The 15,366-nt window shown below is 39.1% G+C and overlaps 1 protein-coding gene across 5 annotated transcripts in view; it reads right to left on the reverse strand.

Annotated features, from left to right (window-relative positions):
• Positions 1 to 15,366, reverse strand: part of CC2D2A (coiled-coil and C2 domain containing 2A) — a 66,827-nt gene that overhangs the window by 43,009 nt on the left and 8,452 nt on the right. For all 5 annotated transcript variants that reach the window (XM_068943341.1, XM_068943340.1, XM_068943344.1 and 2 more), the window contains 8 exons: positions 10,269 to 10,357; positions 9,713 to 9,814; positions 7,741 to 7,842; positions 6,720 to 6,902; positions 6,402 to 6,555; positions 4,844 to 4,980; positions 3,202 to 3,333; positions 714 to 923 (listed from right to left, as the gene is read on the reverse strand). In XM_068943341.1, coding sequence (XP_068799442.1) covers positions 714 to 923; positions 3,202 to 3,333; positions 4,844 to 4,980; positions 6,402 to 6,555; positions 6,720 to 6,902; positions 7,741 to 7,842; positions 9,713 to 9,814; positions 10,269 to 10,357 — 1,109 coding nt within the window. The remainder of the gene's footprint in view (positions 1 to 713; positions 924 to 3,201; positions 3,334 to 4,843; positions 4,981 to 6,401; positions 6,556 to 6,719; positions 6,903 to 7,740; positions 7,843 to 9,712; positions 9,815 to 10,268; positions 10,358 to 15,366) is intronic.

The raw sequence follows: 15,366 nt of genomic DNA on the forward strand, positions 1-15,366 counted from the left end.
AGAGCATTACCACTATTTCCAACTTACAGATGGGGAAGCAGTGATAGTACCAAGAGTAAGCAGCCTGGCCAAGGTCATCCAGCCAGCAGAGCCAGGAGCAAAAGTTTCTATGTTCAGCTAAGGGTTTTGCTGATCACAAAGCATCACACAAGACTGACATAGTAAATGTGACAATGTTAGGCATTTAAAACACAGCATCTATCATAAATATATATGTGGAAATGGGTCACTAGTATTTGCGAACTTTAGTGCAATTAAAACTGTTTTCTTTTACTCCTAACCTACAACTGAAACGAAACTTCACTCACCTCTCTCCATCCTTGAATGCTGTCTTTCACCGTCTGCCTGTTAGAGCCCCTATACACAATCCTGTAAAACCTTTTATCTATAATTCACCGAAAAACATTTTGGATATTCTATATAAGCAATACTATGCAAGTTTTATCATGTTCTACCAATTATATTCACTTTTACCTCAGAACCTGTGCAGAGTTCATTTTAAAGAGATCAAAGTATTCTCTACTCTTAAAAAGGTAGTTCTGCATTGAACACACAGCAATATAGGTGAAATTAAGGTTTTATCTTCTGGCAAAACATCTCTCATGCCATACAATTAGAAATGTCATTGTTATATTTTGAAGACACAAATTCAGCTTTTTACCTTCAACTGTCATACCACATTTCAGCAAGCTATGATAATGCAATGGAAATACCTTGTCCGTGAGAAGCGTGGTAAGATTCTTCTGTTTTCTTGCTAGATATTGATCATATAACTGAGCCAGTTTAGCTGCCAACACATGTTCACGGCTAAAACACGGATGATGGGTAAATATTAGTCCCAAAATATCAATATCCAATTGAAACGGTCCCTGAAAATCTCCAGGTCCAACAAGATACTGATTGGCGGACGTCACTTTTATTGCCTGAAACGAAAAAAGACTAAAGTGTATTTAGAAGCTCTGATAAAACTGTCTTGCAAAGAGCTCCTGTGATGGGCAACACCACATTTAGCATTGCCTACATCTAAGTCTTGAGTCTTAAACCATAAGGGCTTCTGCACTAACTTATTTTATTGATGAGTGGATGACCTAACACAACCAGGAGTATTCTGCACAGCAAAATCTTGATAATACATATCAGGTTATCTTTCTCTTTGAGAGAAACTCATTCACTTGAGGCAACAGATGGGCAGTAAGATTTTCAGGGATAAAAGAGAACATGGAATCCTCAAACCATTCAATTTTCATTTCGGCAAAACAACATGGAATGAGAAGTGTTCTGGCTGTACTGAAGATTTTGCTTAGGCTGAGCAATGACAATGACAACACTGGACTGGAAAAGGGAAAGCCCACCAGTCCTACTTTTACCTGCTGGTTTGGAATCTGCTTCATTTCCTCTTGGGGCTCACCTTTAAGAGAGACAATCCAGCTCTCAGAACAGCTTTCCCTGTAGATAACTTAGGTTGAGCAAAAGGGAAAACATGTTCTTTGCTTCCCCATTCTAACGCCATGGAAACGCACATCTATCAGGCCCAATGAGAAAACTTTCAGCGACAAAGTTTAAAGAGTCTATCTCAACTCCGTGCAGCCTAAAGGCAACCGTGGCACATATCTTCAGTTTATTGCAAGCAGGAGGTAATTAGCAGTGCTAGCAGACTGCTTTCCAGCCTGACTTCTGCTGATCCCCTCTTTAAATGCTGCAGAATAAATTTATTAGAGATATTCTGGCACCATAAAAGACAAAGTTGGTAGTAACGTAGTGCTCATTGCAGGTCCTTTGTAAGAACTAGAAAAAGGGAAACTGAGAGGGCAATTAAGTTGCTGCATAGCTTTCTCCAGGATCAGTAAAAAGGCCAGGAAAAAGACTTTATTCTACCTGATCCTTCCATATACAGGTTCTTCTCGAAATTTTTAACAGGGCACAACCTGCCTGTCTGTGCACATGCTCAGAGCAGTGGCAGAACAGGAATGGACAAGAATATACCTCTTTAAAATATTTGTGTGCTAACCATAATAGCTGTGTGCCTCATACTGTGCCCTTCAGCAAGGGCCAACGCAGTCAGATTTTCCCCTCCTGGAGGGAGTAGCCCCACCAGGATTACAGAAAGAAACAGCTTTGCATTCCTCATGCTTTTTGTCTGTTTAAGAAAACTATAAATGACTATGAAGCTTAAAGCCCTAGTTTCAAAAGTGATTTGGGCATTTATATGTCACTTCTCATGTAAGCATGGTGTTTTTGAAACATAAGCTCTCTTGGCTTAATTTATCTATTAGGCAGCAACCTCTTTCCCTGTAGGCAGGAACACCTTGCACAGATTTGTGGTACCAGATGTGTCCTGAGAATGATATGTTTGTAACCAGCATAAGCTGAAGGGCAACATTCAAATCTGCATCAACAGCAGCTTGACAGAAACATTTTCACATCCCAAGAGAGCAATCTACTTTAAAGCACAAAAAGTGACAGTGTTTTCAGGGGTGCAAGAGAGTTGATAAACAGAACAATTAAAGCCTGTGCATGTAACACAGCTGAAAGGTTTTAACTGAAACTCATTTGGATCTGTGCTGACTGCACGCTGCAACTGCTGTTTGGGAGGCCAGATATACTATGGTTAAGGAAAAAACTAAAAACAAAAAAAAGAGAGGTCTGAACTGGTGCAACTTAACTCAAAAAAAGATGCTTTCTGCATGACTGAAGTGCATAAAGGCTTATTTTAGAGCAGTTTCATCAGTACAAAATAACCATGCACATGCACAACTATTTATTTTACCTCAAACTGCAGAGAGTACCTTCGCCCTGATTGTCAAGTCTGACAACAGCTCCTGCCCTGAGGAGTCTGACAGATACACTAACATGTATTAACACTGGAGCTATGCTACCTTGGCATGAGACTATCCAAGGGGGCCCCACAAAGACCTTCGTGACCCACAGACTTGAAGCTTGTCATGCACTGTCTTTTTCTGTCTCTTTACTATTTTAAGCAGTATTACTGGCTAAACTCTTCATCCTTCTGTGTGCATTATTTTTACAGAAAAATACAGGTGGAATATATTTGAAAAAGTGAAACGCAGAAAGCAGTGTTTGTGGAGCCCCATAAAGCGGTACTTGCAGATCTTAGCACAAAGCCCTTCAGCTCACCAAGGCTTCTGGTGCAGGGAACTGGGATATAGGGTCTCAGGAACAACATATATGAAATATACCTACCTTTCTATACAGCGTTTCAAGTTCTGGTTCAATGCCTTCTTCCAGTGAGAATATGGGAGGCCTGGTAAGAGACTGCTTAATTGGATTGGGCAATGCTAAGATTTTGCCATCATCACCAAACCACTCTTTCCCCTACAGACAACAAAATAACATTACACTGTTTCTTACTTTATATGGAAATGACTTGCAAAATTTTAATTGTTATGAAAAATAATTAAGGAAGAAAAGGTGACCATGAATTGCTTGCGATCGAATTAACGAAAACTTTTCTAACGCACGAAAATGAAAATTCCAAGCATACCGTAGACACGTTTTGAACTAAAAGGATCAAGAGTATGTCCAAACTTTAAATACACTGACATTTTTCTTCAGAATTCCATGCTACAGATTTGAAAGAAAAATCAACAACATTTACAATATTTAGTATTTAAATAGTATGTCCACTTAAATCACTGGAACCAAAAGAATCATAATCTTGTTATATCAGACTTGCCACCCACATCTTTAAATTGGATTATAAAAATCATAAAGCAAAGAATTTTAGGGCTACATGGGACTACAAAGAGATCATCTCTTAGGACATCGCTCAACTGTTCTAGTTCACAACCTGAACTAATTCAGAATAGCATCTCTGAAAGCAGATGAAGCAAATGTCTTGCACACTGATCGCTACCCATGGCACTTCAGAGTTTAAGCACCGACCTAATCCATCCCTTTCCTCTCATAACTTGGGTTCAAGGACAGCGTAAACCAATCCAGCTGCTGAGAGATGCTACCTTGCCTTCTTACTCCCAAACCTATTTTAAGCTGTTCCTAGTGCCAGACATATTTACATGGTAACACAGTGAAGCAAACCAGGAAAATAACTGTGTTGAAACTAGCCAGCCAAAAAGTTTAAACCTATATATATTCCCCAGTCTTGTTGGCCAAAATATTTCTGCTAGCATAGGATGAAGTCATAGAATCATAGGATAATATATAAAACAACTGCTGTATGCTAGCTTAAATGTATACTAAGCTATGCAAACTAAAGGAGAATAAAATACATGCAAACCACCTTCGCAGGTATTCCTATAAGCTACTCTTAAAAATCTAAAAGGATTCTATAGCTTTTCCAGATAATCTACTTCAATATTTAATTACCCTTGGAAATTTACTGATCAGACAGTGAGAAGTCCATTACTTCATGTTATCTTCAGTGGACACAGAAGATAGTCATTTTGGAATTGTTTACTTTTTTAAATCTTCCAGTAAACACTAACAAGAGGGCTCTTGGTAAGTTTATAAACACACCATTAGCTCTTGAAGCGTTTTACAGGAAAAAGTATTCTTACCCCTATTTTATTGGCAACTAAACTCTGGCACAGGCAAGTCAAGTAATTCGTTCCTCAGAAGGCTAGGACTAGGGATAGGAACCAGATACCAGGTTTCTAAGACCCAGTCTGACGCTCTGGCTATTGGGGTCCGCTAAAAATGTATTCCTACAAAAGCCACAACTCCTGAAGTCTGGTACTGCTAAGTATTTTGAAGCTGAAACCTCCATATTACCATGACCATCTGTCTACTTAACGTAACAAAACACTAATAAATCTGATAAACAAGAGTCTGAACAAGACATCTAAGAATGTAAGTGATGACTTACTTGCTCCTGTCTGAGTATTCTGTTTTCTAAAATATTTAGATTAGATGGTGATACAAAGGGCCTTTCTCCTGTGTAAAGACCCTCATCCTCAAGGTACCTAGGCTGCATGTTTCCAGGTATCTTTTGAGAGGCAGGCACTAATGAGAAATAAAATAGAAAAGCATGTAAAATAGCTTAAAAATGGAGTTCTTGTTTATCAATTCTGAAAGACCCCAGGCTGTTCTTAAAACAAACGGTATTGCACTATAAACACGCTGTCAGCGATATTTTTCTAATTAGGAAAAAGAAATTTAGGTATATCACCAAAACAGGTCCCTTTCAAAATCAACACAGATCCAGTTTAATTCTCTCACAAATGTGTCACAAGTTTTCCAAACAACACATTTAAACATTTCCTCACCAAAAAATTTTTTTAAATAATTCAGTGGAGTTCAGTTTTAGTGGTTGCTTGCAGAAACGTTTAGTATCCCTTTAGCAGCAGCAACTCGGCATACGAAACACTCCCGAGCCATTCCCATGTAAAGTGAAACTTAAACTGTTGTTAATCTAAACTGTTATTACCAGTTTCTTAATGTGATCTACTCTTGTACGAGAAGTGAAACATGTATAGAAAGTCATGTTACACCAGTAACAGCAGGTGAATTAAGACTGCCTGCAGGATTACTCCACTGGCTTACGGGCTCAACATTTTTCAGAGAGCAATCTCTCCTCTTACTCCATATCCAAACAGAAAGTGGTTATGCAGAGGGTTACAAAGCTACCCCCTAAAATTAGAACATAGCGAACAACACTGGAAGCAACCAGAAGTTAATTACGACAAACTGGAGGCATCCAAGGTCAAATATTTTCACATTGCACAGCAAGCTGCTCCTGACGTAATTCTGATGCAGACCATCATCATGAGATTCATATCTGTTTCTTCCACTTCAAATATTAAACAGCAAGTGATACTACAAAGCAATTTTTTTTTTTTTTAAATAGGATTTTGTAGTTCTTCCATGGGAGCAAGGCAATCAAATCAGAGACATGATAAACGTTGACTAACTGCTTCCAAGTCACAAAAACAGAGTTTGGTAAAAGTGGCCCCTTACTACACAGAATTACTAGGGTAACTTAGGGGACTCATGGCAACCTTCCTAAATGGAAAAAATTAAGGGTGTGGCTAACTGAAAAAATACTGTAAATGACAATACCCTGTGCATCAGCTCCTCTTAGTACCTAAATGTGTGTACACTGTAACCTTTTGGATACGCTAAATAATGTAATAGCTAAACCTCAGTGGAACAGGGGCCAACCATCTTGCATTTACCATGCAAGCCACTAAGGCAATTACCTCAGAGCAACTAATGTGTACCAGGTGGTGGCCTGCTGAGGTGTCCATATTCTTAGTTAAGCCATTTTGTCAGACCTTTACAGACACAGATTTGTCTGGATGATCAGTGTCAGAGCACAACAATTAAATGCATCTACACTGTCTGATACAATATTTTTCAGTAGATCAAAGTGTGCTATGTTATACAAAATGCAGCAGCAAAAGGGATAAGCACAATCTTCATACCTGCTTGCATGCTGGGAATGAAGAGAAACTCTTTTTCCTTTTGCAGTTGCTCAGAGTAGCTTTCATACTCAGCAGGTTTCATTACCAGAATATCTTGGGCTGTTTGCCCTAAAACGAATAAATCATCATCTTTCACAAGGTGTACATCTTCATCCTGTAGTTTAGATGCAAACATACCGGTTATTTCGTCTGTTTATTAATATGGAAATCTTTAGAAAGCATACTTTCAGAATTTTAAAGGAAACAAAATGAACTCTAAATAAAACATGAAAAAAGAACTTTAAATAAAAATATGAATATGTATTCTACAGTTCATACTGTTTCCTCCTCCTCCTCTTGTCCTTCCTCATGGGTTTCTACATCTTCTGCTTCTGCCTCCTCTTCTTCACGATTTAATTCATTCCTTTTCCTAGCTCCAGCCTTTACTCTCTCTGCTTCAGAATCAAAATCGAAAGTAAAAAAATTATATGCTTCTTCAGCAGAAGGAAAATTATTCTGGATCTGAGAAGAGAAGACATATACTTGTGTATGAAGTTTACAAGAAGTTTAGGACAAGTGAAAATATCTTTCTGTTAACAACAGCAATAACAACACGCACAAACACTTGTGACAGGATTTTAATTGCTTTATCTTAAAGAAGCGGCACAGGCAAACACTGAAGCTGACTGAAACATTTCAAAACGGCACATGAAACTCCTATTACTACACCATTATTTCATGAAGTGCTTTTTGTAATGCTTTATTAAAAAGGTTATTTCATTCAACTTGAACCACCTCATCGTTTTGAATATAAACAACCTGTGAAACAGAAACGCCAGTGTTTAAACTGATTATAATAACCACTGATCTACAAGTGCAGGTGTTAAGGAGAGTCACAGGAATACAAATTGCTAATGATATTTTGCCTCTAAAGGACACAGGCCTCTGAGTGTTAAGAGGAATGCTTTAATATGACAACAAATAGAGGTATTTTGTGGTTATAAATATCAGCATGGAAATCTGTACATTGCCAACTGGTGGCATTCAATAGATAGGATTAAAAAAGAAAAAAGAAAAGCTGAAAGTTCTTCCACGAGCTCCAGTAACTGCGTCCAGACGGATCTACTTGATCTATCTACTTTTTATTAAACGACCCCGGACAACTCCTATAATTTATGACATTTACCTTTCTAATATTTCAATTGTTGGCATACTCTGTTTGCAAAGTTTTTTAAATTAAATGCAACCCTCTCCACTGCTTAAGACTAAATTCTGTTGGCTTCTTCATCAAACAGAATCCTGAAGCCATACAGAGTTTAAATGAAATTAATGTCACTGAAATGAAGGAAGTGATACTTACTGGTGGCTTTTGCTTAAGATTTTTGGCGGAATCACGAAAGTTTACTTTTGATGATATGCGAGATTCATCCTCTTGCATCTCCCTAAATTCATCTTTATCAGACTGCATAAGAATAAACACGCAAATTATCACATACATTCATTGACACATCAAAAAGAAGGCAGATAGCTAAATAAAGAGATTAGATATTGCATTTCCACATTAAAAACTAACAAAAAAGAAAGTATTCACAATCATTGTGATAATTATACTAATTTAATGTTTATCAGAAAAGGGTGCCTTTATTCATTAGTTAACTTCTTTTTCATTAAATATGGGCCAAGAAGCACACTGCAGAGTATCAAGAAATGGTTCATTGCGTAACTCTTAGTTTACATTTTTCACTGCTGATGAGATCCGTGTTTCCGCCCTTCTGAAAACAGGCAACCACATGCTAGTGTCCAGGAGTGGGACAGACGGAGTACCAATGAGAAAGCTTTCAGCTCTGTGGATTGCACAAATTAGAGGCTGACAGACACCACAAGCCTGGCAGCAGTGGCAAGGGTGCTACTGTCTGACAGCGCGACCTAAGGAAGCAAATCAAGGAGCCCAAGAGAGCTACTCATATAACCCCTACCGCAATCAGGAAAAACCTGTTTAGGATTATTAAGAAAAGGTACCCTCCACTGTTTGGGTGCTTTAATACAGACCTGATTATTTGTTTTGTTCCTTTTCAGACAAGTATTGTTAGGTTATTCTAAAATTCCACGGATGATACTCCTTTGCCTTCTCAAGAAAGGAACTAGCATATTTACCTTTTCCAATTTTCTAAAGCCTATCAGTCCCCACAGTTTCTTGCAAATAATCATTACCGGTTCTGATATCGCCTCAGCAAGCTCAGTTAAGTAATTCAAAGTGATTTGCCTCAGGCCCAGCCAACATAGAGCGTTAGATGGGTTTATCTGGAATTCTTAGATCAAATTACGATTTCTCTCAATTTTACATGTAATCAACCCAAACTTCTGAATAATAACCAAAAACAATCTCAAACCCTGGCAATCTGATAGCCACTTGTTAAAACAAAATAGTACTTCAAACATGTATAAATAAGTACAGGAAATAAAACCAACATGTGGAAGGCTTCAAATATGCTGCGTATAAAATCAGTAACTAACTTTTAATAAGGATTTCACTTCTACAATTTCCTAATACAAGCAGATTGACACAATACTAGTTAACTGAAAGCTACGGCAGAGCACATTTTCTAAGAAAACACTATAAAAAAAAAAAAACCTCCCCTGAATCTATACAAACAGGTACTTCCCCACCAAAGAAAACCCTGGAAATAATTTAGTGAACCAATTTTAGCCAGGCTAATTCATGTTGTTTGGAATTCCAAATAAGAATGTTGCTGCTACATACTATTCTTTGCCTGGGCATACAAATAGTTAGGAACACATTTTCCACAGGTAAGCAGTTACTAAATTCTGAGAGATATCTGGGTGCAAGTTCTGCACATGCATTGCCTTTGTTAATTTTTCATATAAATTTCATTTTCTAAAAATAATGTGCTTATACGAAAACATTAATATAAAATATGAACAAGGAAATGCAATGACATAAAAGTTAATATACTGTCTTTCCCCAGTACACTATGCAAATTTATATAAAGCTATATAGTAGCGGTCTGTTCTATTACAGTATCTTTTAAATACTTCAAAGCATCTTAAACAAGAGAAGTTGTTAATCTGTAAATGACAGAAGTTTTACATGATATTCATGCTATAAAGAAAGCAAATGATTTTTGTTAAATATGTACATTAAAAGCAGTAATTGGAAAGGTTCCTGGTAACTACTTCAAACAATATTATCTTTTTTATCACTCTAAAATATGACTAAGCTGACCTTAAAGGCTATCCATAGTTTTTGATTTATGTGATGTTTCATCTCCATTTGCTCATTAGCAGAATAGCAAAACCCAATATAGTCTTACCTCTTTTTCCAGTCTGACTCGTTTTTTTTCCTCTCTGATGCTTTTTAAATGCCTTCGCTGTGGACCGGGGTCTTGTTGCAATAAAGTACTTTCTGCTTTTGACTAAGCAAAACCAAAAATAATGCTTAGCCATAACAGGAATATAATGAGACTAATGCTATAATAATTCCCAGAAGCACAAGATCTTGTGCATGTTTTTATCAGTGACAGAAGGTTTTAACTATATAATCAGCTTAAGTGATTTTACAGACCTGGCTGTTAATACTCCTTATTACACCGCACAGTAACTTTACAAGCAAATTCATTTATTTCTAAACGATATAAGAATTTTTTTGACAGAAACACAGAAGGATCTTTACCATTTTAATTATAAACCAACAGATTTTATATTACATGTTTGAGTTAAATAATCTTTAGAAAAAATATGACACAAAACAGACACTGAAAAAGTAGAGCTATCCCAACTCAGCTTCACACAGCACTAAGCAAGCAAAATGAAGCAGGTGGGATTTATAAGAATAAAATCAATCAAATAGGATCTCTGAAGGATTCTCACCCTTGCAGCTTTCAGTTTCTCTCTCATTCGTTCCCTAACAGAAAATTCTGCAAAGCCTGTCCTCGATGCAGAAGGAACAGGTGGCAAGCCTGTAATGGAGAAAACGTGGCAGCACATTTAAATTAAGTATTTTACGAAAGAAACTTAAAATTGTATAAAATAGACCATTTATTCCATACAGAAGTCACAAGTTCCAAAAGAAAGGACCTGAATGAGAAAATGTGCCAATGTGAAACATACGGTTTTGCAATTCAGACCATACAGACTATCACTTAAATATCTTCAGTTGAGCTGGATCTGCCTTTCATAATATATTCTGAACCACCTTAAGTACTGCATATAAGCATTTGTTCTATTTAATAAATTCAAAGAATTACCTGACATTTTATAAGGTATTAATTAGAATTGTTTAGTTTAATTCTGAGTGGTGATGTGCAATAAATCGTGACTCAGGTGTCATCAGAACCGCAGAAGTATTTATAAACCTGCTTCCTTTGTCAGTTTAGAGCTATCTGCTTTTTGTATTGACAAAATGTTAATTTCCTCTAACGGTGTTTTTGTGCTATAGCTCTAATACAATCAAGAGAGTAAGATGCATTTTACCCTGTCTCATGCATGACTGACAGAATAGTCGATTAACTTCAATTTCACACACACAATCTCCTCTCAGTTCTACTTCCACCATGCCTCTGGAATCACTAGAGCTTCAGAAGCACACCAAGGAATTCTTTCATCATCACCCATCCCGATGAGGATGCAGAGCATCCCCTGGAGAGCAAAGTTTGAGATTTTTTTTCTGCCTAGAAACTTTTGTTAAAAGAAACATTGCTCACTGTTAGTTTCATATTTGCATAGCTTCTGTATTTGATCTGAAAACAATTTGTTCATTTTCAAGACTAACATTTTTTTCTAACTTCTAGCCATGCACGTCAGAATTCCAAAGCGCTTATTTCAACCCAGAAGCATATTTCATGATTACTATCGGTTTCAGAAAAAAAAAAAAAAACGAATTTTGACCTGAAGAAATTTTTCTTCACTCAGAAGATCTGAGGAACATATTAAAAAAAAAAAGTTTTGTGCCCCTAAGATAGGTTTCATCCTGCATCCACAGGATGCAGTTCTACATCAAAAGATCAGCATTTTCCCCCAGTTTTAAAAACATCTTTAACTGTCTGATAAGCCTGATGATTTCAAGGTTTAGCATGGAAAGCACATAAATTAAACACTCAGATTAAAACAAAGCACTCGGATAGAGCACAGCTAACAAAAGCAGCCGACGGATGCGGCCCTCTGCTCAGCAGTTTTCCCTCTCTGCTTATCACCTTCTGGGAACTTCTCCTGGCAACATCAGCATACTTCTGGGAAGCCTTCTAGGAACTTCAGGGTGCCTGCTGCTCCCTGGAAAGGATAGCTATAGGAGCTGAAGGCGGTCCACACTAAGCGCGCACACAGTTAAGGAAATGCAGTGAGGACAGCAAGATGAGGAAGCTCTCGTCCTTTCCTGAGAAATAAGCGTGAGTGGGTGCTTCTCTGAAGAGTCTGAACAGTAACGTCCGCAGCACTGGAAACAGGATGAACTGGAGGTCTGCATACGGTTACAGGGCTATGATCTCACTGGCATCACAGACACATGGTGGGATAGCTTCTGTGATTGGGGTGCTGCAACACAGAGATAGGTTCCTTAGGAAGGGCAGGCTGGGAGGGGGAGTTGCCCCTTATGTGCGAGAGCAGCAGGGGTGCATGGAGCTCTGCCTGAGGAAGGATAATGTGCCAGTTTAAAAGTTAGTATTAGAGGGTGGACCGCATGTGTGACACTGCAATTGGTGTGTGCTCCGGACTGCCTGACCAGGAAGGAGGTGAGACCTCCTTCAGGCAACTGGAAGGAGGCTCCCATTTGCAGGCCCTGGCCTTCATGGGGGCCTCCAATCAACCCAGCACCTGCTGGAAGGGCAACACAGCAGGTACAAGCAATCCAGGAGGTTGCTGGAGTCAACCTCCTGACTCAAGTGACTGAGGAGCTAACAAGGGGAGATGCTCTGCCAGACCTGATACTCACAGACAAGAAAGAACTGGTTGAGATGTGAAGGCTGGGGGCAGCCTTGGCTGCAGTGACCACAAGATGGTGCAATTCAGGATCCTGAGAGGAAGCAACAAGGCAAAAAGTAGGATCACACACCCGGACCTCAGGAGAGCAGGCTTCAGCCTGTTCACAGGTCTACTTGGAAAAATCTCATGGCGTATGCTCGTGGAGGAAAGAGGGATCCAAAAGAGGTGGCTGATATTCAAGAATCACCTCCTCCAAGCTCAAGGACAGTCTATCCCAACCTGCAGGCAGTGAAGCAAGAGCAGCAGGAGGCCTGCATGGATGAACAAGGAGCTCCTAACTAAACTCATATATGAAAAAGCAGCACAGAAGAGACGGAAGCAGGGACAGATGACCCAGCAGGAATATGGGGGAACAGGAACATATTCCATATGTTGTCTGAGTGCAGGGATTGGATTAGGGAAGCCAAAGCCCACCTGGAGTTGACTCTGACGATGGACGTGAAGGGCAACAAGAAGGTATTCTACAAGTATATTAAAAGCAAAAGGAGGGCTAGGGAAATGGGAAAACGGGCTCACTGTTGCACGGTGCAGGGGACCTGGTGTGAGGAGAAATGGAAGAGGCCAAGGTACTCAGTGCCTTCTTCACTTCAGTTTTTCCTAGTAAGACTTGCCCTCAGGAACACCAGGACCCCGGAGACCAGTGGGAAAGTTCAGAGCCATGAAGACTTGCTCTCACTAGATGCAAAGTCAGTAAGGCAACATTTAAGCAAACTGGACATGCACAAGTCCATGGGACCTAACACAATGCACCCATGAGTGCTTGGAGAGCTGGCCAATGTCACTGCAAGGCCACTCTCAATTATCTTTCAAAGGCTGTGGCAGCTGGGACAAGTTCCTAAGGGCTGGAAGCAAGTAAGCATCACTTTTACCTTTGAGAAGGGCAAGAAGGAGGATCTGGGAAATTACAGGGCAGTCAACCTCATCGTGATCCCTAGGAAGGAGATGGAGCAAATAATCCTGGAAACCATCCTCACATATACCAAGGACAAGAAGATGATTGGGAGTGCGCAGAATGCTTTTACAAGAAGAGGAAATCATGCCTGACCTACCTGATGGCCCTCTACAGTGAAACGACAGGCTTAGCGAAAGAAAGTCATGAAGGTCTCACGAAGGTCAACAAAGGGAAACGCAAAGTCATGCACCTGTGGAGGTGTAACCTCATGTATCAACACAGGCTGTGGACTGACCGACTGGAAAGCAGTTCTGCGGAAAGGGAGCAGGGGGTCTAGCTGGACAGCAAGTTGAACACAAGGTAGCAACGTGCCTTAGTGGTACAGGTGGCCAATAGTATCCTGGGCTGCGATAGGAGCGCTGTCAGTAGCTCAAGGGAGGTGATCCTCTGGGGGATCTTATCATTGTGTATAAATACATGATGGAGGTGGGGGTAAAGAAGATAGAGCCAGACTCTTCGCAGTGGTATCCAGTGAAAGGACAAGAGGCAACAGACACAAACTGAAATACAGGAAATCCTGTTTAAACATGAGGGGAGTTAAAAAAAAAAAAAAAAACCCTTTTACTCTGAGGGTAATCGAATGCTGGAACTGGTTACCCAGACAAGTTATGGAGTTTCCATCCTTAGAGCTCTTCAGAACCCAACTGGACATGGTCCTAAGCAACCTCCTTTAGGTGACCCTGCTCTGAGCATGGGGATTGGACTAGATGACTTCCAGGTGTCCATCGCAACCTCAACTATTCTATGATTCTGAGGAGGAACTGCAAACAATTGCTAACCACAAGGACTAACGATTTGTATTCAGCTAGTGTTGTACTTTACTAACAATAGAAAGACTTCAGTATAAAAAGAAAAAAAAAAGTCAAATTCAGAGAAAAATATTAGAAGCTGATTTCTGCAGCAGAATTTCTTGCCAGCTGACTGCGACTCCCAAGTAATTTGCAAAAAGCAATTAAGACTTTCATGAGAGAGATTCATCATACCCCAATGCAAAAACAAAATACCAAAAGAAGCACAAAAAAGACAAAACCCCACAACCTCCCCACCAAAAAGACCCACAACCAAAATACCCATCATGATATCAAGTACTCTCCTTGTACTATGTATCCTTTGAAACATACAAAATTGAAGTTTTAAATCAGTGACATATAGTTAGATTTTTCAATAGTAAATATCAAGTTAGGACTTTGACCTACATAATCATGTGGTTATGGAAAAGGAAAATTACTGTTTGTAACAGCCTTTGAATTGTTACTCAAAAGCCCAGGCTCTTCTTCCAAAATTTAAAATGAATGAGTACTCATCTTTGATAACCAAACTTATCAGGAGCTCCTGCTTTGAAAAGTTGATAGCATTCCTCCCCCTCATCTTCCTCCTATCTGATCCTTCAGGTAGATTCAAGTAAACATTAGTAGTGTGACTCTATATGCTACTGAGTTCTCTAATTCCTAAATAAGAATGAATAATTATCCAGTTGTTGACAGAGAAGCTACACTCTTGGGGTTAAATATGCAAAGGAGTGATGACACCTGCAGCCCACCTTCTCGTATCAACAGAAAACATTTAAGTGTACAATGAAAATCAGATTCTTTGTGTAATCAAACAGCAACACTGCCAGTGGTAGTATGCATAAAGCATAAAGTGATGTTTTCATTCTGCATCGCATGTTGAGAAGGGACAGCTCTCCCCCTCCTGCATTGCACTACCAGCGTAAAAGGGTTAAGGTTATCCCTCTTTATAAAAGTCTCAAGAATATTTTTAAATTGAAAACATAGTTTTATATGCCTAATAGCTTAGAAGGTAATTTACGTAAAGCCTGGTGGTTTTCATTTCTTTAATAACAAAATGGAGTCTAGTTACGTACTAGTCTCCTCATCTTCACAGACCTCTTTAATCTTACTGGAATCCTTGGCGGTTCTCAGGAGTTTACTGAGACTTTACCTTTGACTGATATATGCAATATTAGCTTTTTAAAGAGAAATGCTTTTGATCCCTTCTCACATGAGTAATTCTCAGATTTTATTTTCTTATTCTGAACTT

This window comes from Struthio camelus, chromosome 4, assembly GCF_040807025.1.
Source record: "Struthio camelus isolate bStrCam1 chromosome 4, bStrCam1.hap1, whole genome shotgun sequence".
In the NCBI taxonomy this organism is placed as follows: domain Eukaryota; kingdom Metazoa; phylum Chordata; class Aves; order Struthioniformes; family Struthionidae; genus Struthio; species Struthio camelus.